The sequence below is a fragment of the Molothrus aeneus genome, unplaced genomic scaffold (genome assembly GCF_037042795.1).
Source record: "Molothrus aeneus isolate 106 unplaced genomic scaffold, BPBGC_Maene_1.0 scaffold_35, whole genome shotgun sequence".
In the NCBI taxonomy this organism is placed as follows: domain Eukaryota; kingdom Metazoa; phylum Chordata; class Aves; order Passeriformes; family Icteridae; genus Molothrus; species Molothrus aeneus.
In genome coordinates this window covers 1,826,144-1,852,234 of record NW_027099016.1, presented here as the reverse complement: position 1 = coordinate 1,852,234, position 26,091 = coordinate 1,826,144, and the positions used below count along the sequence as shown (strand labels likewise).

At 54.0% G+C, this 26,091-nt stretch overlaps 2 protein-coding genes across 2 annotated transcripts in view; both read right to left on the bottom strand.

Annotated features, from left to right (window-relative positions):
* Positions 1-26,091, bottom strand: part of LOC136570619 (zinc finger protein 850-like) — a 67,703-nt gene continuing 41,612 nt past the window's right edge. Inside the window, exons 5-6 of the mRNA XM_066571069.1 lie at positions 4,278-5,008; positions 1-269 (exon numbers count right to left, since the gene is read on the bottom strand). Coding sequence (XP_066427166.1) covers positions 76-269; positions 4,278-5,008 — 925 coding nt within the window. The 3' untranslated portion in view covers positions 1-75. The remainder of the gene's footprint in view (positions 270-4,277; positions 5,009-26,091) is intronic.
* On the bottom strand, positions 13,326-25,581 carry LOC136570627 (uncharacterized). Its single transcript, XM_066571076.1, is given in 13 exon segments — positions 13,326-13,561; positions 13,606-13,771; positions 16,722-16,859; positions 17,767-17,963; positions 18,382-18,481; positions 18,875-18,992; positions 19,750-19,859; positions 20,902-20,950; positions 21,781-21,844; positions 22,036-22,723; positions 25,071-25,160; positions 25,506-25,548; positions 25,550-25,581. Coding segments are annotated over 13 exon segments (2,031 nt in total).

The window sequence follows — 26,091 nt, the reverse complement described above, 5'->3', positions numbered from 1 at the left end:
TGCCACTGGCTCAGGAGCTCTGAGGGCAGAAAAAAGGGGGTGACACCGGGATGGGGGACACTGGCAGGGCTTCCCTTAATGGTGCCTCCATTTGTGTTGGCCCAAGTGAGAGCTTCTGGAGAATCTCTTCCCACACACAGGACACTCATTGGGCCTCTCCCCAGTGTGGATGTGCCTGTGGGTGACGAGGGTGGAGTTGCGCCTGAAGCCCTTCCCGCAGTCGGGGCAGTGGAAGGGCCTCTCCTCAGTGTGAATCTGCTGATGTACTGAAGCTGGGACAGACAACTCTTCAACTAATTAAAGTTGAAAAGAAGGGTATTTTATCGCAGTGCTGGACATATAAGGAATCATTTCCAAATGGATGTGCTAGGAGTTGCAGACTCCTGCTCTCTATTTATACAGAAAAGGTTTTACATATCCAAGCAGTTTCTAAGGATGAATAATACAGAATCATTATCTGCCCACTTTGTATTATAATCAGCTGAATACCTAATATGTCTGCGCAATTGCACTGCCTTAATTGGGTCTGTGGGATTTTGAAATAAGGGAGTGGGCGTATGTGAAGAAGAAAGCTCTCTTCCTCATGGTAAACTCTTCACCCATGGCGAGTTTGCAGGACTTTTTGATCTGCTGGTCATGGTCCAAGCCTCTCCAAACTGATTATTCTTAAGGCAAGGTATTTCTATGGTCTCTGCTCCTCCGCAATTGCTACATCTATCCCTGTCACTCTGAGCATTACTTTCTAATATATTTGTTACTCTTTCACTAACCTATGTGATTTTTGCTTAGCTAACATACCTTCTTAACTAATTTTAAAATCTTAACTAAAATATGTAATCTTCTACTATCTCAGTTATACTCCCAGCTGGCCCCTTGACTCATCCACAGTTTTCAATTATCGTAAATACATTTCCAGCTGATCCCTTGACTCATTACGATGAGATTGGAGCTGCTCAGAAACCACTTCCTACACTCGGGACACTCATAGGTTCTCTCCCCAGTGTGGATCTTGCAGTGATTGATGAGGTTGGAGCTCCACCCAAAGCCCTTCCCACACTCCCACACTTGTAGGGCCGTTTCCCCATGTGGATCACCTGGAGCCAGATCACATCTGAGCTCCAGAGCTCCGGCTGAAGCCCTTCCCACATTCCAAGCACTTGTGGGGTTTCTGCCAGCCACGAGTTGTCTCTACCACCTCTGAGTTCTGAATGAATCTCTGGCTGCCTTCTGGACACAGGGGGCATCTTTCCTCCTCACAGCTGCCAGGGCTGGGTTTGCAACCCCTCCTTGTGTGGGATCTCCAGGGCTTTTCCTCCCCATTGGATTCCCATGCCATGGAGCTGCTCAAAACGGCCTTTTCCATGAGGTTCTGCAGCAGGGATTTGCTCTCCCTGGTCTCTGTCTGCAGCTCAGTGCCTGGGGAAGGAAAGGAAAGAAAAGAAGAGGAAGGAATGAGGAAGGAAGAAGGACAGAATGAGAAGGGGAAGGAGCTGTGGACAAGGACAGGATGGGATTTGCCTCTGTGCCAGAGGGAAGGGGAAGGAGATTCCCCCAGTTCATCCCTGGCAGGACGGCATTGGTAGCGGGGTTGTCCTGCAGCCAGAGGAAATGTTGGGCTGAGACATGAAACAGAGGAGAGGGGGAAAGGGGCAGTGACTTCCTCCTTGCCTGCCTCAGTGTCCCAGGCCATCTTCCTTTTCCTCGCAGCCTCCTCCAGCTCCATCCAGACAAAGATTGGGATTGACAAATCCTGGCTTGGGGGAAAAACAACAGGTGAGGCCCTTGGTCCTGCTTCCCAAGTCCAGTTCAAAAAGTAACTGCCCTGTTCACAGTTGGATGGGCCCAGACCCTGCTCATCTCCAGCCTCCCCCACCCCTCCAGGCTGACAGGATCCCCCAGCTCCAGGATTGGCCTTCGTTGCTCTCCCCACTCTGATGCCAATCAGAGTCCCAACACCAATGTCCCCCCCAGCTGGTACCACTGCCCCAGCCAGTACAGACAGTTTGCCACAGGAACCTTCCACAGTTCTCCAAAGGGGCATCTGTGTCTCACCCTTGGGGCCCTGCAAGATCCAAACATCCCCTCCCCTGAAACAAACCCTCCCAGAGATCCTCCAATGGATTTGGGGTGAGTTCCCCCTCCCCACTCACCTGTGAGATCTGGGGGGATAGGTGCTGCCAGGGCCAGGGGAGCTGCAGACTCAGCGGGCGAGTGGGAAAATGGCGTGGTTCTGCTGCGGCTCCTCCTCTTTCTATTCTTCTTCCTGCTCTTCCTTTTCCCATCCTCCGCTTCTTCTCTCCCTCCTCTTCCTATTGCTCCTCCTCCATGCCCAATCCAGATCCTCCTTTCACACCCTTCTCTCTCCCATGGCTGCAGCATTTGGGTGGAGGGAACCAGGGAAACCCCCATGAGCCCCCCAGGGATGGGCAGGGGGCTTGGGAATCCACCCAGTGCAGATCCATTCCCCTCCAGAGCCCCAGGGAATCACTCCAGGGATCAAGCGATGGGGACACAGTGGGATCCCCACGGAACCACCCTTTTTCTATCCCATCCCCAACTTTCCCTCCCCTCTCCTATCGTTCCCCCAACCCAAGGACCCCTCCCAACTCAATCTGGGGATCCCATCCCTCTCCCACTCTGAATCCTCTTTTTCCCTGCACTCCCACCCCTTTCCCATCGTGCCTTCAGCTCCACCTCTCGTCCCTATTTGGTTTTGGGGGATGCAGGTCCCTCCTGCTCAGTTTGGGGGGTCACATCCCCCCTTTCCCTCAATTCATGCATCTCCTGGCTGCTTTTTCCTGGGAGCAATCCCTCAGTTTTGGGACTTTTGGGGTGTAGTTTAAGAGTGTGACAGCTCTGTCTGGCTTTCCCCTCCTGTTGTGGCCTCTCAGCTGCCCCTGTCACCCTGGGGGTGCTGGGATTTCCCTCCTGGGGACAAAGATGTTCATCCCCTTCCAGGAGCCCAATGCCTGGCTGGGGCTCCAGTTCAGGGGGTCCTTGAGCAGCTGCCCCAGAACCTCCCCCAGGGTCTCCCAGCACAGCCAGAGCCACTCGGCCTGGGGTCCCCAAAGGCCTCAGCAAGCCCCAAATCCCTCCCAGGAACCCTCAACTCCCTCAAACCCAGCATCCCCCACATCCCCTGCAAGTTCCCCCCATGGCACCAGCCATGGCCATGTCCCCACATGTCACTGGCCATGTCCCACCATGTCCTCACCCACGGCTGTCTCCCCACCATGTTTCCATCCCTGTCATGGTTCCCCACATCTCCATCCATGCCTGTGTCCACCCACATCCCCATGAATGGCTATGTCCCCCTCCATGTCCATGTGTCCCCCAACTGGTTCAGGAAAAATAAAATACCTCTTTGAAGAAAAGTGGAAAAACTGTTTATTACACAATAAAACCTAAACAATATTAAACAATAAAACCTCTTGCTGCTCTAAAAGAGAGACAAACTCACCAAGTCCCTCTGTGGGCTGTAGCTCAGCTCACTCAGTCCCTTATCAGTCCCTCTGGTGCTGGAAATGCCACGGCCCAGGCCCGGCCTGGTGGGGCACAGGTGTGAGCTGCCCGTGCTCTTCTGGTGTTCAGGCCACAGCAGGTTTAAACAGGTCCAAAGAAAAGGGAAAAACAACCCACAGTAGGGAACTACTTTACCTCAGCTAGCTAAAACTAACTAAAAGCAAAGGAGAGCTCTGTCCCGCTGTCTGTCCATCCGCAGACAACACAGTGCAGGAGCAGGAATGTGGAGGAGTGAGTGCAGTTTCTGAAAACAAATTCCGCATTTCTTCTCTCCCTCTTCACTCTCAGGACAAGTCTTAAAGGTACAAAACTTGTTATTCAGCATAAACAGAACAGACTGGGGATACAAACATCATATAGTCCACCCTGAACATACCTTCAACACCATTCAGTACTCCCTGATGTCACCAGAAGATAGGATTGAATGCAAAAGATCTTATGGGGTTGAAAGTCAACAAATCTGCCCTCCCCAAGGAATTCCCATTGTAGGTCTGTGTCCCAATGGATGCTCCTGCTGCTGGGTTTATCTAGCTGCCCACAGGGAACCAGGAAGATGCGGAGCCTCCAAGCCAGGTGTCTTCCCAACACGGATCACCAGGACCATGGATCACCAGGGCTCTGCCCAACAACACTCACTGAGGATCATCCAATGTAGATCGTCTCATGGGGGACAGAGCTGGAGCAGCGCACAAAGCTCTTCCCTCACGTGGGGCACTCACAGGACTTCCCTTAGTGGCGCCTCCGTTGGTGTTCTGTCAAGTGAGAGCTCTGTGAGAAGCTCTTCCCACACTCAGGACACTCGTAGGGCCTCTCTCCAGTGTGGATGCGCCAGTGGATGGTGAGTTTGGCGTTTTCCTTAAAGCCCTTCCCACAGTCGGGGCAGCGGAAGGGCCTCTCCTCTGTGTGAATCCGCTCATGTTTGAGGAGATCGGAGCTCCTGTGAAACCTCTTCCCACACTCAGGACACTCGTAGGGCCTCTCCCCAGAGTGGGTGCGCTGGTGTTTTCTCAGGTCAGAGTTCCACCCATAGCTCTTCCCACATTCCAAGCAGGTGTAGGGCCGTTCCCCCGTGTGGATGACCTGGTGCCGAATCAGGGCTGAGCTTCCTCTGAAGCTCCTCCCACATTCCCCACACTCAAAGGGCTTTTCCCCAGTGTGGATCTTCTGGTGTTCCGTCAGGTGGCCCTTCTGGCTGAAGCTCTTCCCACACTCCCCACACTCATAGGGCTTTTCCCCAGTGTGGATCACCTGGTGTCGTATCAGTTGGCCCCTCTGCCTGAAGCTCTTCCCACATTCCCCACACTCAAAGGGCTTTTCCCCAGTGTGGATCCTCTGGTGTTGGATCAGGATGGAGTTGTGGCTGAAACTCCTCCCACACTCCTCACACTCAAAGGGCCTCTCCCCAGTGTGGATCACCTGGTGCTGCCTCAGGCTGGAGCTCCAGCTGAAACATTTCCCACATTCCAAGCACCTGTGTGGCTTCTCCCTGCCATGAGGCTTCTCCACCAGCTCCAAGCTCTGGCTGGATCCCAGGATGCATTCCTGGCTCATGGGGGCTCTTTCCTCCCCAGAACTCCCTGGGCAGGGTTTGCAGCCCCTCTTCATGAGGTACATTCGGGGCTTTTCCTCCTCCTCCATCAGGCCACACCCTGAGAATTAAAAATCCTGGTTTGCAGAAAAAAATCAAGAGGAGAGCAGCTTGGACTGGGAAAACCTCCATGCCCAAGTTCATCTGGGAAAGTCATTGGGCATCTTGTGTCTGAAAGAACCTCCAAAATACCATGATTCAGCACAAAAATCCTCTAAACATCAAGATGCAGATCAAAAACTTCCCCAACGTCAATATTCAGCAAAAACCTCCTTCAAAATAGAGATTCAGCCCTCACAAAAAACAAAAGCACCAACATTTGCCCAGTAAAGCTCAGAAACCCCAAGATTCAGCCTCTGTGAAAATCATGGATTCCCCCTCCCCTGGTCACCTGCTGCATATGGACAAAGCTCCTGGGGCTGGGGGGCAGGCTGCAGATACAGGGAAGAGTAGAACCGTGTGGTGCCGCCTCTTTCTGCTCCTCCTCCTCCTCCTCTGTTCCTGCTCTTCCTCACACTCTTCTTCCTCCTGCTATTCCTCCTTCTCCTGCACAATCCCACCTTTTCCTCCCACGTCCAGGGTTTCACCATTTTGTTCCTCAACCCCGCTTCTCCTTCCCTTCTCCTCCTGCCCCAGGCCCAGCACCCGCTGCCGGCTCCCTCTTGCCCCCAAACCCACAGAATCCCACGGCAGGGGCAGGGATGGAGCTGGGGCAGGTCGGGCTGGGGCAGCGCTGGGCTCTCGGCCGCTCCCGCCCGCACTCGGTCCCCACTGCAGCCGCTCCCGCCAGGACAGCGCGGGGGGGCCCGGCCTTGGCGCTGCCCCACTCCCACCTCCCCAAATTCCGCTCGAGGGGGGCGCTGGGGCCGAGGGGAGCGCTGGGCGCAGGTGGGGAACGCTGAGAGCTGCGGGTCTGCCTGGCAACTGCTGAGTCATCAGAGCCGCGTGCTCTGATTGGCTGAGCGCTGCCTGAGGGCTGGGGCTGCAGCAAGGGGGGACACCCTGCTCCAGGGGGGATGTCCCACAAACGCGGGATCCCCATGAAAGGAAGAAGAGGAAAGTGTCTTTACAATCAGATGCTGTGAATCTGCTGAGAGATAGAGCCAGGAACTTGTACATAAGGAAGCGACAGGAGAAGCCATCAGTTTAAGAAAATGTTGTTAACTGATGACACAGACTGCTGCTCAGCCAAGGTCCTGCCACATTCATGAACTTCGAGAAGAAGAACAACAAAGACTTCACAGAGCCATGAATATCGGTTGCTACACAAAAGTAGGGAGCATATCAAGGGGATATGTAAGTGGATTGGGAAGTCTCTTCCTCTCAAGTACACCACCCAATGAGGAAAGGAAGAGGGAGATGCAGCTGGGAAAATTAGGATGAACAGGAGGCTGTGTCCTCCACCAACTGGAGAGACCCTGTAGGAAATGTCCCATGGCCTCTCCCTTTCTTTAGGAATGAAATTACTTTTACAGGACTCCTCTGTCTGCTTTGTGGACAGAATCCTCTGGTGATGTCAATTTTTCCACACACCTTGGGACTCGTCCGGAATTCTATCCACCGTCTGGGGCAGCGGGCAGTGAGTGCAGCTGAAGGTGCCTCACCCAGTTTGGGTGATCGGCCCCCTTGGGGGCGGCAGCACCGGGGACTGATTGGGTACCTGAGAGTGACCAGGAGACAGACGAGTGACACATCGGGGGGGCTGTGAAGAGTCAGCAGGGAGAGAGCACTGAAAATCTCATCAGTGAGTGCACTGGGATCTTTGGGGAGCGAGCACAGCAGGGCACCCATGGAGACAGAAAAGGGAAAGCCAAGAAGGGGTCCTGTGCCAAAGAGATGATGATCCCAAAATATCTCTGAAGGGTCCCTTGGGAGAAGGTTGAGGTAGATTGCACACTCCCTCAGAGGCAATTAAGGACTTGGACACCCAGGGGGGCAATAAGAGAAGTGGAGAAGGGATTTGGACAACAGGGGATGGATGGCATTGGTGTGCTGGGAAGAGACTGGGTGAAGGGGAGTGTGCAGGAATATGGTTAAGGCAGGAAGCAGCAGGAGGAATCTATGTGGTGAGAAAAAGAAAAGGGGAGGAAGAGAAAAATACTCAGAATTTGGATGTTTTTCAGCAGAGTCTTATCCTCAACATTTGCCGGCTGATCATTTGTATCCCCGGTTTCCCGGAGAGGAAAACAAGGAGGTCAGGGTTTCAGGGGGTTTCTCTGTGGGGGGCAGCGGCAGCACCGGGCGCAGAGGTGCGGGACCGGGAGCACGGGCTGGGGGCCTGGGGGGAGCTGCGGGGCCGGGCCGGGGCTGTGGGGCAGCCGGGGCTCAGCGCCGGGCGCTGCCTGACCCCACCAGCCCCGGGCAGGGCCGGCAGTGGCCCCCGGCCCCCAGGAGGCTGCGGGACGCCCCGGCCGCTGCCCGGCCCCGTGGAGCTGCCGGCCCTGCCCGCCGGGGGGGCGCCTTTGGACACTGCGGCAGGACAGGGAGCGGCTCTGGGATCCGGGCTGGGGAGGGCACCCTGAGCACAGGGACGAGGAGCAAGGAACACCTGGGAAATGTGCATTATAAGGGAAGGATCGAGATTTTCTTTTCTTTTCTTTTGTTGGGATCACCACAGAAACGAATGATTTTGCAGAAAGCTCAGCAGCTCTCAGAGGATGAGCACCCACAGGCACTGAGGGGGGCTGCAGGAGGGGCAGAAGAAGGCCCTGCAGCACCTGGGCACAAAGGCCCAGCAGGTGAATGCAAGAAGGGAGCAGCAAAAGGCCAAGCTGAAGGCAAAGGCCAGGGCAGAGCTCCTACAGCCCCTGAGGGATCAACCCCAGGGCCCAAGGGGGCCCCAGCACCCAGGGCACGGGCTCGGCCACAAGCACCCGGCAGAGGCATTGCCCTCCTCGGCAGGGGACAGCCCACCCAAACAGCCCCTGGCAAGGAATCAGGGCTCCAGCTGCAGGGCACAAGGACACTGCAAGCACAGACAGCAGCACCCTCAGGACCAGCAAGTCCACCCCTTGATGGACATGGATTGGCAGGGCTGTCACAGCTCCCATCACACCAGGGACCCTCCACACTGGAGCCCTTGAGAACATTCAGGGTGGGTCTGCATTGAGAGGAGGCCTCTCCTGATGGACACAGGGGCCTCTCAATTCACTCTGAATCTTAGACCTAATGGGCAAAATAGGAAAGGCATGGTTTAATTATTAAGGGAATAAGTGGGAAAGATGAGCAGGTATGATTTCATCAACCACTACGAGGAGATGTAGGGGATAGGCTTGAAATAAATTAATTTCTTTTTCTTCCTCCTGTGATTGCAATTTACTGGGAAGGAATTTGGTGGCTGGATTTTTATATTGTAAAAGGTGATACAGAGGCTTATGATGTTGTACTTATGTGTCAAATGTCTGGCAAGGCCTATGCTGAAGTGAACCCACAAATGTGGACAGTCCAGGGAAAGAGGGAAAATTAGATATGGAGCCTCACCAAATTACTTTGAAGCAACAAGAGGTTGCTTGTATTGATTTAAAATCAATACCCTCTTCCAAGAGAGGGAAGGAAGGGCTTACAGCTTATTACTGACTCTCTCTTAAAGGCAGGGCTTTGGAGCCAGGGATCTCTCCCTACAACACTCCAGTCAAGAAACTGGATGGATGGACACAAGGAGGAATCACAGAATTTTCAAGTGTTAAAAAGCAGATTAACTGAGGCTCCTGCCCTGGCCTTCCTAGACAGGGAGAAAGAATTTTAATTATAGGTGGATGTTAAACAGGGCCATGCCGAAGAATTCTTGTGTTAAAATGTTTAACCCAGTGGCCAGAGTGGCCTCAATGTCTGCAGAATTGTGCAGACACAGCTCACATGGGAACTGAGGCCTGAAAACTGATGACAACAGGAGGATCTCCTAGAGTTCAAGTCTGGCATCAAGTTAAAGCTCTGACAACCAAAAGAGCCTCTAAATGGATGAGCAGGGCTCGGTTATTACAGTATGAAACTTGTTCAGTGGCACAGGAGGATTCAGAACTGAGGACAGGGCAAGGGTTTAACCCAGCTCCTGTTTGAACAGCCTGGAGAGGGGCTGGCAAGAAACCCAGGACTGCACTCAAGGGACAGAGCTCCAGACCCAGGCTGGGAGAGATTGATGAGACAATCCCTGGACGGAGGGAGAAAATGTGTTTGTGGATGGCTCTGAGAGGGCAGCAGAAGGGAAAAGAGCTACAAGACAGGCTGTTATTAAGGAAGGGGAATCAGACAAAGCGCAGGTCACCACCCCATGCTCAGCTCAACCCGCCGAGCTCTGGGTGCTTGTAAGAGCCTGGCACTGAAATGCCCTGGGCAGGAAGGCTTCAATATCTTCTGATGACACCATGGCACCTAACAGGGGGCAAAAGCAATTCTGACTGCTTCAATCTGACTGATGCAATCACTGCATCACTTATTAGCGTATTTCTGAAATAATTAATTCATAGAGAAGGGATTGTGGAAGCAATAGACTCAGAAAGAACTAATTTTACTCGAAAGATCCTTCAGGGGGTTATGGCAGCTTTAGGAATACAATGGGACCTCCATAACCCCTGGCACCCCCAGAGCTCAGGTCAGGAGAAATAAAGAAACACCTATGGAAGCTGGTGATAAAAACCAAGATGCCGTGGGTACAGCTTTTGCCATTGGCTATGGCAAGAAGAAGAACCAAACCCAGGGCAGATATTCAATTATCTCCCTTGGAATTGATGTCTGGAATTCCTTACCCTGGTAACTCTCCACCTAGTGCAGGGTGGAGATAAGGGACATATGTTTCAAGCAGTCCGTGGCCAGAATCCTGTCTCTTGTGAAATCTCTCCCACAGGAAGCTGGGCTGGCACAGAGCCTGCCCTGGGACTTTGCTGTTGCCAACACCCAGCCAGGACATCGGCTCCTGCCTAAGGAGTGCAAAGCAGCACCACTGGTGGCCAAGGGGCCCATGCCAAGTGTCCCTGAGGCCAGAAACAGCCGCCAGCACAGCTGAACACGGGGGGACCCCTCAGCCTGGCCTCAGGGGCTCTGAAGCCCCGGAGATTTGCACTTCCCGCCTGCAGCAGGACCATGGGAGCCGCCACTGAGCCTGCCCTGAAGGCAACGCAGCAGCAGCCAGGGCTCCACAGCGGGCCAAGCCCCTGGGCCTGCCCACAGATCCTCTGCTCAAACCCTCGGAAATCCTGGCCACCCTCCTCTGGCACCTCCAGCCACTGCGGCCAAGCCTTGCTGCCACTGCTGCAGCTTCAGCGCTGGCTGGGCCTGCACTGCCACAGCTGCTGGGGAGCACCACGGCACAATTCCACTCTGGGGCTCACTCACACCCACACTCTGGGCTGACTGCGACTGCATTGCTGCAAAATGTACCCATTTTGGTTCTTTTAAATCTTCTTTCTCTCAGGCTCGTTTGTCTCTGCCTTGGGGAAAGGAATTTTAAAGGTTTTATTTAAAGGATGTTACACCACTCAACAGAGATGAGTTCAACATCTCCACAGACTGGGAATAGCCCAAAAGACACCCACAGAGATAACGACCAGCAACAAAACATCAACGCCCAGCAGCAAACAGCAACCAACAGCTACCCCAGACACTGCCCCCGGCACAGCTGGAGACACCTGGTCTGGAAAAGGCTGAGAAGGAAATCCAGGAGTGTGGAGCTAATTAACTCCAGAGGGGAAGGAATCCGGATCTAATAGGAAACCAAATACTAAAAACTACACCACTTGGAAGCAATGAACATTAAACCAATGGATTTAGATTGGTTCAGACTACATAAAGTTTAGGAAAAAACTAATAAATCTCACGTGTCATGGAATGATCTTCTCTGCACACTCGGGCTATGTGTGGATGGAATGATGTGTGCTGCATATCTTTGCCAAAACCAAGTAATGCCTTGACTCTCTAACACTAAAGATATTGTTGGAGGGTTTTTGTTTTCCCCGCAGTTTCAGTGACAAGAATACAACATGAGAATCGTTTTTCAAAATAATCCTACTTTATATGGTTAGGTAGGTTTGGGACAGAAGTGTGAGAATCAAGTTTTGCTATGGGTTTTTCAACGTTCACCTAGAACTGCTTTAAAGGTGACCATTTAACTCAGAAACAGTTAATAGTTTGTTTAAATATTGTTTAAAAAACAAACAAAAAACCCTCCCCCCACCTAAAACCATAACAAAACAAAAAAAACCCAACCAAACAAATAAATAAAAAACAAACAAAACCCACCAAAAACAACAACAACTAAAAAGCAGATTCTGGGGGGGCTGGGGGGGGCTGCATGGCTGCTCTGGAAGAGAAGCTTCATTCCAGGTAGCCCGGAGAGGAGCTTTAGAAATGCAAATTAACCCTGCTGGGGCAAAGCCTGGACAATGTACCTGGGTCTTCCTACCCGGGGCAGGAATTGGGCTGATTCCCTCTGCCCGCTTGCACAGATGGAATTTGCACAGCTAAAGGCAGAGCCCATGGTGAGCATATCTGACTCTGCAACAGAAATTGGTACAGCTGCAAAAGGAAACAGCAAATGGAGAATGTTGTGGATGCAGCACATTCAGCAGCTGAGCGAGGGGATGCAGGTGGCAGCCAGGTCTCTTGATCCAGGAATGCCTAGAGAAGGACAGGGAATGAGGGCACTCAGAATAATTCCAAAACCAAAGAAGACTCAGTAAGAAAAAAACAGAGTCAATGAGTCAATCTGCGTGGAGATAGGGCCAGGGACTTGTAGAGAAGGAAGTAACGGGAAAAACCATCAGTTTCAGAAAATAGAACAAACTGACACAGACTGCTGCTCAAAATTCCTCTAAATTCATGAACTTTGAGAAAAAGAACAAAGACTTAACAGAGCCAGGAATATCGGCTGTTCTACAAAAGTGGGGGTGCACATTAACGAGGACATGCAGTTGGCGGATCGGGAAGTCTGAACCGTCCAAGTACCTCAGCCAGTGGGCAAAGGGAGAGAGAGAATCGGCCAGGAAAATGAAGATAAAAAGGAGGCTGCGAACTACAACGGCAGAGAGCGCATGGCAAATGCCCCACGGCCTCTCCCTCTGCTCAGCAATAAAGTCACTTGTACAGGACTCCTCTGTCTCCTCGGGGCACAGAAACCTCCGGCCACGTGAATGTCCCCGCACAGCCCCGGGCACGGGGCAGCCGCCTCTGTCCCGGCCACAGCAACCGGGCCGAGCCAGCGCTGCTCCGGCAGCGGCTCCTGCCGAGGCAGCGGCCGCAAGGAGACCGCGGGCAGCCGCTCCCGCAGCGCCCTCACGCCAGCGGCAACACGCGCCGGACACGGCACAACGAACCCGCCTGAGCCCCCTGCCGCCCCCGAGGCCCGCAGCGAGCCCCGAGCCCCCGCACAACCCAGCGCGGCTCCCACCTGCGCTGCGGCCGCCTCCCAGCTCCGCCGCCGCCTCACCGCGCTCCGGCCGGTGCCGCCGATCCCGGGCCCGCACAGACGCTCCGCCAGTGGCGCCGCTGCCGAGCCACGGCCGCCCTCAGGCCGCCACCGGGGCCCTGCCCCGCCCCGCTCCCACCAATCAGCGCGCCAGAACCACGACTGACGGCACCGTCGCCCAATCGCAGCCGGGGGCGGGCTCTGCACACGGCACAGCCTCGCCCCGCGCTCTCAGGGTCCCCCGGGCTGCGTGAGGGCAGAGCCGGAGATGAGGAACAGCCCTGGAACGGGCCCGGGCCCGAGGGGGATTGAGCTGAAAACACAAACAAACTTCTCCGCACCTCCCGCCACGGCTTTCCCGGCACTGCGGCTCCGGTGGCTCCGGTGGCTCCGGCTCAGCGGGAAGCCAGGAGCCTCACTTCTCATACCCCTGATTAGGAGCATCAGTGCATCGCTTTGATTTCCCCCAAAAAGGGAAAACCGCCCCAAACCCCTGTGGATGAGTGGGGGAGGGGAGAGATTTCTGACAGAGAACTCCAAAAATTCAGAGCAGGATAATGAGGAGTAAGTGAAGAGCCTTAAATCCAGCCTTCCCCCACGCCTCCCTCCTTCCAGCTGCACCTCCTACCCCGGCAGTGCCGGAGACAGGGAATGGGGCCGTGCTCACTTCATGCCCCGGGGCTTCTCCCTCTGCTCAGGGACAGGAGTCGTTCCCCTGCTGCACCCTGGGCTCTCTCCCACCGGAGACTTCTCCAGGAACTTCTCCAAGCTGAGTCCATCCCACGGGGCACAGCCCCCCTCCAAGTGCTGCAGCGTGGGTCACTGTGCCCCGGGGTCAGTCCTGCCAGGACAGGCTGCTCCAGCGGGGCCCCTCTGGCCACGGGGGCACAGCCTCCTCTCAGGCATCCCCGTGCTCCAGCGTGGCTGCTCCGGGGGCTGCAGGGGGATCTCTGCATCCCCATGGATCTGCAGGGGGATCTCTGCATCCCCATGGATCTGCAGGGGGATCTCTGCATCCCTATGGATCTGCAGGGGGATCTCTGCATCTGGCACCGCTGTTTTTGGAGGCGCCAGGAATAGGCTGAGCTCTGCCTGAAGCTCTTCTCACATTCCCCACACCCTTCCCGGCACAGGGAAGCTTTTACCTCCTCACAGCTCCCCAGGCTGGGTTTGCAGCCCCTCCTCATGTGGGATCTCTGGGGCTTTTCCCCTCCGTTGGATTCCTGCCCTGTGGAGCCGTTCCAAATGGCCTCTTCCACGAGGTTCTGTGGCAGGGATTTGTTCTCCCTGGTCTCTGTCCACAGCTCAGTGCCTGGGGGAGGAAGACAAGGAGAGGAAGAGACAGGGAGAAGGGAAAAGGCAGGAGGAGAGGAAGGAAGAAGGAACAAGGGAGGAAGGAGATGGAAAAGGAACGTGGATGGATGAAGGACAGAATGAGGAGAGGAAGGGGGGCAGAGAAGGAGAAGATGGGATTTGCCTCCATGCCAGAGGGAAGGGGAAGGAGATCCCCCCAGTCCATCCCTGGCAGGATGGCGTTGGCAGTGAGGCTGTCCTGCAGCGATGCTGGGCTGGGAGATGGAGCAGCAGGGAGGGGAAAGGGGCAGTGATTCCTCCTGCCCTGCCTGGCTGTCCCAGTCTGGAGCATCCTGGCGCTGCCAAGGCCCTTGGAGCGTCCGGCACTCAGGAGCCCGGAGCTCACGGCTGCTTTATAAAGCTGACAAAGTCGGCAGGATGGGTCTGGGTATGATCTCAGCAAACTGGGTTTATTGGTACAGGAACAGGGGACAGAGCTGAACAGGGTCCAGGCACAAAGACAGGGTGCCAGCTGAGGGCACTGGGGGTTTTTATATGGGGTAGTGAGGGTGGAGCTGAGGGTCAGGGTCCAATGGATATGGGGGAAAATGGGGCAAAGGAGGGGTTAAGGGTCGGGTCAGCTCATAGGGAAACGGGGGCAGAGGAATGCAGTAAACTGGGGCCAATGGAGGGACAGAGAGGGAGAACATTCTAGGGACTAACCAGAGATGGGTAATAGGGGGTGAACTTGGGTAATTAGGCCAACGGGCCAATGGGGTAACATAACTTTCCATAAATCCGCATGTGCCTGCAAAGATCTCTGGGAGAAGCAAGCTTCTCACCATAACCTTGAAATCTATTCTTCTCTTTGGGGACCAGTCCTCCATAGCTGTGGAATTGAGACTCTGATGGTAGAGTCCTGGGCCTCCACACCAGTACATCTTTCTTTTCCTTGCAGCCTCCTCCTCCACCGCCCAGACAAAATTTAGGATTGACAAATCTAGCTTAGGAGAGCAACAAGGGGTGAGCACCTTGGGTTTTGTGAGAAATGAGCCTCACTCTTTAGAATTTTTGAAAGTTTAATAAGGAATAATAAGGGACAAATCAGTAACACTGCTGGGTGTTGGCAATGGCCAGAGGCACACCGGTTAACCACAGCAACTCTTCTTGTCTACTTTTTCCATTGTATTGTTCAAATACATATTCATAATGATTATACATATTCAAACATTTCTTTGAACACATTTACATGTTCCAGGAATTCTTTAGGTTGGTTTGACCCCCAACTCGCCTTTGTAGAGCACGTGCAGGAATCGTGGATTGCTGTTTTGAGGGCTGTGTGTCACTGCCTCACAAGGGCCCCTGTTCTGTGGTTTCAGCAGGTGACAGTTATTGACAGTGGAAGGGTCAGTGGCAGGGGTCCTCATCACATCCCTTCCTTAGATGTTATCTGACCATGCACACACTTTTAGCTACTTCCACAAGTACATTAAACCAACATTAGCTATTTCACAAATATCTCTGAGTCATTCTCAGTATTGTCAGTTAGTTACAAAAATAAAAGCATTAGTTCTTATTTCACAATTACAGCTACTTCTGCAAAAGTTAACATTATAATGCACAACATCTGGCATGCACTTCAATATTTTGCAAAAGCCAAAACTATAATGTATATTTTTCACACTGTCCACAAACTAAAAAAATCATCCATAAATGATGTTCTGAGGATATGAGCTACACAGGGGCCAGGGCATTGGCCACAAAAAGCTGACAAATTATACTATAGCAAAAGCAGTGAAAAGTGATTACAAACTGTACTATATCAAACTCGTTGTGATTAAGAATATTTTGCAGAAGTCAATACATAATACCAAAAGCCAACACTACCTAGTTATTTATAACAAACCCAGGGCAGGTTTTTCCCTTGCATGGAGCACCTGGGCCTTCCCCAGGCCCCTTCTGCCCTCGTGCAGAGCCGGTGGCATTTTCCAGCACACACAGTTTGTAACCAAGAGCCGGGTGCAGCCGAGAAGGCTCCAAGCGCCTCCTTCCAGGCTGACTCTGCAGGTGCCGAGGCTGCTCTGGGCTCTGCCAGGGCTCTGCTGGGGCTCAGCTCTGGGCCAGGCTGGGCCCGCTCTCCCCTCACATTGCTCCGGGCAGCTGAGTCACAGCGGGAGAGGGAAGGGACACGTCAAGGGAGTTGAGGTTTAAGAGAGTTTTTATTCAAAAAACTGCCATAACAAACAGGCTGCTCTAACTACCATAACTAACTCGCAATGCTAACTACCCTAACTAACTACCAGTGCTAACTACCATGACTAACTAGCAATGCTTACTACCATAACTAACTAGTTGTCCTAACTACTGTAACAAGAAGCTGTCCTCAAGTGCTTCCTCTGCTCTGCTGCTCCCTCAGTTGCTTTGCTGCAGTGATCAGAGGGGTCAGGCTGGAGAGAGGCTTGGCTGATGATAAAAACGGGTGCTGTCCAAAGCATAAAAAGGAAAGAAATGAACTGTTACTTTCCAGAGTCAAGTTCCTGTTGCAACAGGACAAAGGGAAATGGTTTGAAACTCAGGAGAGGGAAGCAGGCTCAGATTAGATCTAAGGAAGAATTTTTTAACCAGGAGAGTGGGGAAACACTGACAGGAGGTGCCCAGAGATGTGGGAGGTGCCTCCTGCCTGGAAACATCCAAGCTCAGGTCAGGCAGGGCTCTGAGCCCCCTGAGCTGCTTGAAGATGTCCCTGCTCGCTGTGGGGCACCAGGTCCAGATGAGCTCGAAAGGAGCCTGCCAGGCCACAGCAGGCGAGGATTCTGCTCGCTCTGCGCGTGGAACGCAGCGAGACTGGAGACTATCGGAGGGGGCCCCACAAGAAAACCCCTCCCTGGCGCTGCTGCTTCCCCTGCAGCCCTTGGCTCTCACCTGCAGCAGCTCCTGGGCAGCCCAGCGCCGCTCCTCGTCCGGCTCCAGGCTGCACTCGAGGAAGTCCCGCAGCAGAGCCGACAGGCGCCGGGGCTCCTGCAGCTGCGGGGTCCCGTTCTGCCGGATCAGAGCGCGAGCCTGCAGGGAAAGCAAACTCAGCGCTCTGCCAGCTTCCTTCACACCCACACGGGCTCACATCCACCCCGGGGCCTCAGCCCCAGCTCCAGGGGCACTTTCCTCCCTGCCAGAGATGCTGCTCAGAGCTCATTTTGCTATGCCAAGCAAAAAACCCAAACCCTGCGGCTGCCACAGCCACTGCAACATCCAAATGATCTCGCCTTGAGAGCCAGTTTCATTGGCTGGCTTTGTTAGTAGGAACCTCCATCAGAAATAGCCCATTTTGCTTCTCCAAATATGGACACCAGCTTTACAAGCCATTTTCCAGATTCAGTGTGGTCTGCCTGTGTTATTGCAGAGGATTCTTCCATCAAGCGCATCTCTGCAGTGCCACTGACACTCAAGTAAATGCATTCCTGATGCCCCATCCCAGAAACTGCCAGGCAAGAAACAGGAGGTTTGTGATGCTGAAAGCTCAGGCTTGGTGACACAGAAAAAGTAGCTTGGACTAGGAAAGAAATATGTTAGACTATGGGGATGTTCAACCATCATCTTCATGTTTTCAACAAGTTTCCCAGTGAGAAGAATCAGGGGAGATCATCTTGCAAAACCTCTTTTAGAAACTCCTGCAGAAATCTTGTTGGGTTTGGGGCTGGGATTTGGGGATGGTGTGGGTTTTTCTTGCAAGATAACATTAGAGCTGATGCACTTGCTTCATATTTCCAGGTCATCCTCTCAGCTAGAAGAGCTGCAACAATGAAAAGCCCAAAGCAAATTGTTGCTGGAGACTGCAGAAAATTCGTCTGTGTGGAGGCACAAGTCCTCTGGGAATTCCCTTCCCATGTGCAGAAACCTCCAGCTGCTGCTCCCAGTGCAGGGTCCCCCTGTGCTCGCAGCCTCTGCAGCCCCTGGAGAATTTGCCTCTTACCATGGCCGCCGTTTCCCTGAAGTAAGGAGGTTCTCCTTCCACCATCTCGATGGTCACAATGCCGAAGGACCAGATGTCCACCTTGGGGCCATAAGGAGATCTGGTCACAACTTCTGGGGCCATCCAGTGAGCAGTGCCCACCATGGAGCTGCGCTGGTCCTGCTCAGGGCTGAGCTGAGTGCAGAGGCCAAAATCAGCTGAGGACAGAAACAAACCCTGTCAAAGGCAGCTGCAATGAGGAAACCAAGCACAAAGATTCCCCACGCTCAGTCTGAGAGTGCAGTAGTGAAGTCAGCTGGAAAAGCCCTCAGGGCTGTAGCCAAGGAAAGATGGAACTGGACCCTTCAAGAAACCCTCAGCTTTCCTGCAGTGGCTTTTACTGATTCCCTTGGAGCTTTAGATTCCCACTGCTGCCCCTCTGGAAGGGCCATGGCCAGAGCAAAGGCACTGCTGGCCCCCTGCTCCTCTCCTGAGCTCTCTGCTGGGGCAGCCGCTCTCAGCTGGCAGCAGGGGCCGGGCAGTGCCCCCAGCAGCCCTTGTGGGGCTCTGGCCCTCCCTGGGAAGCAGCCCCAGCCCCGCAGCCCGGGAGCGCCGTGCCTGGCCAGGAACACCCACCCAGCCTGACAGAGCCGTCCATGCCCAGGAGGATGTTGGAGCTCTTCAGATCCCTGTGGATCACCCGGTTGGAATGGAGGAAATCCAGGCCCTGCAGACACTGAGAGAGAACAAGAAACACGAGGGAAAAAACCAATGGCTGGAATATATCACACCAAGAAGGACAGCTCAGAATTCTGCCAGCAGCAGCTTTGCTGTGACAGGCCAGGAGTGCAGTGCACACAAGCTCCAGACAAACAGCTCAAGGCAAAGCTGAGAACAGCAAATCAAATCCAAAGCAGACAGAGAGTACCACAACAGCAGGAGAGAGAACAAGAACAGAGTAGAAGTGCAGTGATGCTGGCAGGCCGTTCACTGCAGAGGCTCTTTCTTCTCCAGCTCATGAAAACAACACAGAAACAAAGCCCTGAGCATGGAGCCACTCCTGTTCTCACACCCTGTTTGGAAGGACCATCGTGTCCCAGCCATGGCAGTGACAAGCAGGATCCCTCACCTCCCGACTGACAGCTGCCATCTCTCCTTCAGCCATGCGTATCTGTCTGACAACGTCCCGCAAAGTTCCTCCATCCATATATTCCATCACCAGCCAGAGATCTCCATCCACAAGGAAGCTGGAAGAGGAAAGCAATGGCATGGAGATGAAAGTGCAGAGCTCAATTCCCCCATGGAAAAGCCTGGAGTGGAGTTTTGTTTCCAGGTCACTTGTCAGTGAGGACAGAATCAGATGGAGAGACATTCCTGCCAGGCTGCCCAGCCCTTGGAATCTGCACAGTCTAAAGGGGAAGGAGACACCTGTGAGAAAGGAGAGGCCTTGGATGGCAAGCAGGTGAAAAATGCAGTTTAGCAACAGCCCAGATCAATGTGGAATCACAACACTTGGCCCCAGCTGGTTCAGCTTCTGAACTCATCAGTTCCACCATTCCCTCCAGAACAAGGCAACACAACTGCCAGGGTTATCCAGGGCAGGAGGCCATGCAGCACTTGGGACAAAAGCAGTCAGAAAACCTTTCAGAAAGTCCCTTCAGAAACAGGCAAGGCCAGTGAAAAATGGGCAAATGAGGCATTTCTGGAAACAAGAACTTGATCTTACTGGCATCTTTAGCAATGGAAAAGGGCTGGGAAGAAGAAGCCAAGGGAAATAATTTCTGCTGTGGTTTATCAGCACTTGCTGGGAGACACAGCAAACGGGGTCAACTTGAAGGAAAAACCAAAGCAAAGCAACAAAAGCACGTGGAGGGAGTGAACTGCCAGGCTGTTGGTTTGGGAAGATGTGGCTGGGTCAGGCATTTTCAAACCAGGCTACAGACTCCGGATGCCAGGAAAGGTTAACGCAGGGCCCGGGCTCGGGATCAGACCTGAAGCACTCACCTGTCCAAAGAGTTGACAATGTTGGGGTTCTTCTTGTCCTTTAGGAGCAGGATCTCATTCACAGCTCGTTCCCTGTTCTGCCCTCTGAGACTCATTTTCTTGATGGCCACCTGAAGGGACATTGCAGCCTTTAACTGGAGGAGTCTGTGGCAGGAGGCCACAGCAAACACAGAGCGAGTCTTTGTGGAGCGACGGAGCCGGGCTGTGCCAAACTGCCTTGGGATGGGACACCAGAGCTCAGCAAGGGCCATTCCCACAGCCCATTGCTCTGCCAGCTGGGGGCTGCTTACAGGACACATGGCCAGAGACATTTGGCCTTGCAAGCTCTGCAGAAATGGTCCCTCAGCTGTCAGCCTCAAAGCTCTAACAACATTCTCTGCACCTACAGTCTTCTCAAATGGCCTCAACACTCTTATTATTATTATTATTCAAACCCATTTTGCAAGCAGGAGGTAATTCTGGTTCTCTGAAAACAAAGCAGAACAGCCAGGAACCCCTTAGCAATTCTATGGGATTTGGTCATGATTTCAGATCCAGCTGCTCTGTTTGGGATTGCAGAACAAAGCAGACACGCACACCCATTGCTCAGGTGATCCCTGTCACAGGCTGTCACTGACACCAGACCCAAACACAACTGCAGGATTAGGAGAGAGCTTTGCTCTGGACATCCATCTTCTCATTTCTCTCCCTCACTCTCTGTGAACAGCTGAAGTAGGACTAAAACCCCAAATTGAGCCCAAGCAGGATCTCTCCTTAATCAGGCCTTGAGGTAGCCTTTGAAGATAAAAGGCAGGATGGAAATAATATTGTTATAGTTTAGCTAAGAATAGCTAAATAATGTTCCTGTCTAAGGTTGGGATGAAGATAAATTGGGCCTCAGTCTCCAGCAGCTGATGCATTCACACTTTTAGATATGAAGGCCAAGCCAGCGTGTCCTGCTCTGACAGACACCGCTGCCCTCCTTGCATTCCTTTGGCGCTTCAGAAGGACCAAGTCTGTCCCAGCTGTGCTCTGCAGGCTGACACTGCTCTGCCTTCAGAGGAGCAGCCTGGGCAGGAAAGCTCTGCTGGCCCCCAAAGCTGCAGCCACAGCTCCCAGCAGAGGGGAAAGCCCTGGAGAGCTGCCAGGCGTGCTGGGTGTGTTGGCACTGACCTCTCCTCCAGTGGCCCTGTCGAGTCCTTTATAAACGGTTCCAAAAGCCCTGGAGACAAAACAGCAGAGAAGAAAGAAGCAGCGCTTTAGGCCCTGGCAGGGAAAGCCAGCCCAGACAGGAGATCTCTGCTGCCTGCAGCGTTCACAAACACCTGGGTGCATCGACCCTTCCAACAACAGCACAGCAGCCACCAGCCCTCTGCCATGCAAGGTGTGCAGGAGAAAACTGAGACCCAACATGAAGGAATTGGGCTGGAGCAAATCCCAATGTCCACGCTGAATTGCTTTAGTTCAGAACCTGAGGTGAGAAATGGGTGTGTAAAGAACTGGAAAAGAATCCATTTCATCCTTTTCCATTTCCTGCCTAATATCTGCAGGTTCCACAAGGGCCCTGCCATCAGGCAGGTGATGCTTTTTCCCCCAGAGTGCATCAGCTCTGTGTCTGTTACTGAATGGATGGGGTCTGCTACCTGTGCTAGAATAGAGCACTTATTAGTTCATCTCTGGTTTCTGTTTCTAAACCATTAGGTTGATAATCCTGACCAGTGGATATTTTTTGAAGGAAAATATTTGAAAGAAATCTTCTTGAGAACTGTTTTCTGACAGTCACCACATGGTGAGTTGCTCTTTTAGGCAATCCAGTTCCAGGGACAGAAGATCTTCCAGGTCCTGCTCCTTGCTGCAGGCAGGACACTGCCAGCATCAGGGGCTTTTGACGGCGCCTTCTGACCATAGTTATCAATTCTGATCAGGACTGAGAGACAGCAGGATGGTAGCCCAGTGTCTGAAGGTGTTTGGAGCTCTCCTGACTTCTCACTTGATCCTGCACCAGCACAACACCCGGCCCTGCTTGTGCAGCAGTAGTTGCCGTGCACTTACCCTTGGCCAATCTGCTCCACTTCCAGGTATTTCTCGGCAGGCTCCTCCTCGCTCACGGTGTTCCCTGAAAGAAACCACGTGGAAGACGCTCCCTCCCAGAGTGAGACCCCGCCTTGCAGCAGAGCCACAACCAGCCCCACTCCCTGGGGCTGTGAGCCCCTTGGTGTCAGCTGGGGAAGGACAATCAATGGCTCGGTGACATTCAGCTTCAGAGCAACACTGGGTGCAGCTGATGCCCAGACACACACACAGCACCTGCTCAGGCACCCAGGAACAGAGCAGACGTACTCAGCTGCATCAGGCACCACTCCCCTCTCCCCTCTGGCTGCCCGGCTGTGCTGCTGTCAGAATGTTCAGCCCAGGATCCCACAGCGGAGGGAGGTTCATTGTCCTCTTCCCAAGCAGAGAAAGGTTCTCCATCCTCTTCCCAAAATTCTGCAGCTTCTCCATCCTCATCCCAAAATGCTGCAGCTTCTCCATCCTCTTCCCAACACGCTGGAGGTTCGCCATCCTCTTTCCAAGCCAGGGGATGTTTGCTGTCCACTTCCCATGCTGGGAGATGTTCACTCTCCTCTTCCCAAGCCACAGGATGTCCTCCATCCTCATCCCACACTGGGAGATGTCCATTGTCCTCATCCCACTCCGTGGGAGCTTGGCCACTCTGGTCCCACACCAGGGGACATCCACCGTCCTCGTCCCAGGCCGGGAGATGTCCCCTGTCCTTGTCCCACCCCGCGGGAGCCTCGCTGTTGCATTCCCACCCCGCGGGATGTTCGCCCTCGTCTCCCAGAGCAGCGGGAAGTTCACTGTCATCTCCCGGCACTGAGGGAAGTTCACCATCGTCCCCCAGAGCAGCGGGAAGCTCACTGCTGTCTTCCTCCTTGTTGACCTCCTCTTTGGAAGCAGAGGGAGCCCCAGGAGGTGCTGGTGCTGCTTCTGTGCCCTGTGGACAGACGGCAGCGTGAGGGACGGGAAGTTCTATCTCAGTTATCACCTTATTTATCCTCAGCTGCACATCCAGCTGCACTAAGCAGAAATGGGGTTTGGAGCTGTTCCAACTAACAATGGGCTAAAGTCGACATTGCCACTTATTGTTGGGAATTCCATATTCCACCATGGCTAAAGCCAGCAAGCAATCCTCTGCCTGCAAAACCAGACCTGCAGCTCTTCAAAAGCTCTTCAGCAGAAAACGAGAAAACTGATGGGAATTCCTTTGCTGCTGCTGCTCCTGCTGCAAAGACACTGACAGGAACTTTCCTTCAGCCTCCCAGGCTGGCCCTCGACTGCCACATGCCGAGCTCACAACTTGCTGCACAATTCCAAACACCAAAGGTTCCTTTCCCACTCACCGAAGGAGGAGCTGCTCGGAATCCAGACAGGAGGTGCCCTGCAATGGGAGAGGGAACATGAACCAGATGCTGTTAGGAGAAAAACTGCCAGTGCTGGGAAATGCCATGGAGCAAGGCAACCCCGAGAGAGCATTTTGCTTTCACTGCATCCCTCCAGGAGCCACAGTCCCTTCCCACAGCAAGCAAGAGAACAAGCACAAAACACTGGGCTGGGTCAGTTCTTGGCTGGAGCAGCAAAGGGAGGGAGTTCCAGGCTCTGCTGGCACAGACTCCCTGCTTGAGGGAACAGAACCCCCCAGGGCTCATTGCAGATGCTGTGCACGCCCCACTGGCTGCAGACACCGCCTTTTTCAGCTGCAGCTATGGGCAGGAGCTCTCCCAAAGCAATGGTGTCTTCATGGCAATTTGGTTCCAAAGTCAACTCAGCTCCAGAGGAAGAACAGAAAGCACACAGCAAGCCCAAAGCCAAAGATGCTGCACTGAGGGAAAACCTCGACTTACGTGCCAAGTGGGTTAAAAAATACCCCGAATAAGCCACAGAGTACAGAGTGCAAACTGCAGCAGCCACGTGCTGGATCATTTTGGCTGCGCTGCACACGCCTGCAGCCTGTAGCCCTGCAAGCACAGAAGGACAGGGCTGGGCTGGCTGCTGAGAATGCCTCGGGCAGGAGGATCCTCCGGCAGCGAGCCCAGAGCCACTCTGGGCACTGAGGCCTCCGTGTCCCACAGCAACGGGAACACCACGGCGACGTGGCGCTGTTCCTGTGACATCCCAGCAGCAGCTCACACAGAAACCGCCTGGAAGGTTCTCCTGTGTCACAAAGGAGCACAAAGAACCCTCCCAGGGCACAGCCCATGGCCCAAAGGATGCAAGAGGAACTCGGAAAATGCAGCAAACAAGGACACCCCATAGCCCAGCCTGAACACTGAGGAGAACAAGGACGGCACCAAAGCAAAGGAAACGTGACCTTTAGTCACTGATACTCCTGACTAAAAGCAGCAAGCCTTGTTCCATCTGGGATCTTTGTTCTAGTTCTAAAAACAAGCAAGGTCCTCCACTCTAAATACACAGAAGGCAGGAACTGGGGAGGAGGTGGGATTAGGAAGGAGGAGGAGGAGGAGGAGGGAGAGAGGAAAAGGGGGAGCAGGAAGAGGAGGAGCAGGAGCAGGAACAGCAGGAACAGGAGGTTCCAGTGCCCCCTGTGGCCGCAGCCACGGGACCATCGCCCCCACCTCGTCTTGCAGCTCAGTGGGGAGGGGAACTCGTCCCAAATCTATCCAGGAGTCCCTGAGAGGGTTTTTTATTGGGGGGGTATTTGGAACTTGTAGATTGTGGAATTGACCCCAAATATCATCTGGTGTCTCTGGGAGGTTTTGTTTTCTCTGTGTGTGTAGGTTTGGATCTTGCAGGAGCCCAAAGCTGAGCCCCTTGGGGGGATCTTTGGGGGCCCACGTGGCCATTGCCCAGTATGGGCAGGGGAGGACATTGGTCCTGGGGACCCCTGGGAGAGCAGAGGAGGGGAACCCCTGGCACCCCCAGAGTGGGGAGAGCAGAGAGGGGCGATCCCAGAGCTGGGGGACCCCGGCAGACTGGAAAGGGGGGGAGCCTGGAGAGGAGGGACCCCTGGGATCCCTGAGATCTCAAAGTAGAGCATCAGGGGAGAAGAGCCCCCATGGACCCCCAAAAGCCCCTGAATCATCCCTGAGCAGGACGCTGGAGAATGGAGAACCCCTGGAACCATTGGACCCCCATGATCCCAAGGAAAAGAAATCAGGAAACCTCTGGAACACCAGAAGTGGAGAGATGAGTGATAGGGAAATCCTGGGAGAGCTTTTTGGGCTGAACCTTGACATTGTGGAGGTTTTCATGGACACAAGACTCCTGCTGACTTCTACAGATGGAATTGGGCAGGAGGAGCCTCTACTCCAAGGTGTTCCCACCTTGGTTTCCCCAAACCAGGATCTGTCATTCCCAAGCTGTGGCCAGATGGAGGAGGAGGAAAAGCCCCAGAGATCCCTCATGAGGAGGGGCTGCAAACCCAGCCCAGGGAGCTGCAGGGAGGAAAGAGCCCCCCTGAGCCAGGAAGGCGGACGGAGATCCAGCCAGAGCTCAGAGCTGGTGGAGAAGCCTCATGGCAGGGAGAAGCCCCACAAATGCTTGGAATGTGGGAAGGGTTTCAGCTACAGCTCCACCCTGATGGAACACCTGAACATCCACACTGGGGAGAGGCCCTGGGAGTGTGGGGAACGTGGGAAGGGCTTCAGTGGGACCTCCGGCCTCACCAAGCACCACAAGATCCACACTGGGGAATGGCCCTGTATGAGTGCTTGGAATGTCAGAGGAGCTTCAGGTGGGATTCAGAGATCGTCACTCACCAGCACTTCCACACCAGGGAGAGTCCTGCGAGTGTCCCGACTGTGGGAAGAGCTTCGTGCGCTGCTCCAGCTCCATCCCCCATGGGAGGATCCGTGCTGGATGATCCCCAGTGACCCCCGTTGGGCAGAGCCCTGGTGACCCCTGTTCTGGGTGATCCCCGTTGGGTGGGGGGAAGGTGTTGGAGAGATTTCTTTCCCTTCTCCTTGTGCTGCTGTGATTTGGTTGGTAATAAATTCCCTCCGTGTGCCCAGGCCGGGTCTGTTGTGCCCGTGCCGGATTTGCTGAGGGATCTCTCCCGGTCCTTGTGTCCAGCCAGGATCCCTCGGTTCCATTTTCTGTCCCTGTGCGGCTGCAGGGGCAGGGACAGAGCGGCTCTGGGGGTGCCTGGCATCGGGCAGGCGTCACCGCTCGCCACGGGCACCGCTGAGATCCCGCGCCCCTGGGCACGCATTGCTGGGCTCACCTGAGCTCCCACCGGCCCAGCGCCCCAAGGTTCCCCCTCCCCAAAAAACCCCCAGCCCGGGGCTGCAGCGGCCCGGAAAGGCCTCAGCCAATCAAAACACAGCCAAAACGCGCCGCAGCCAA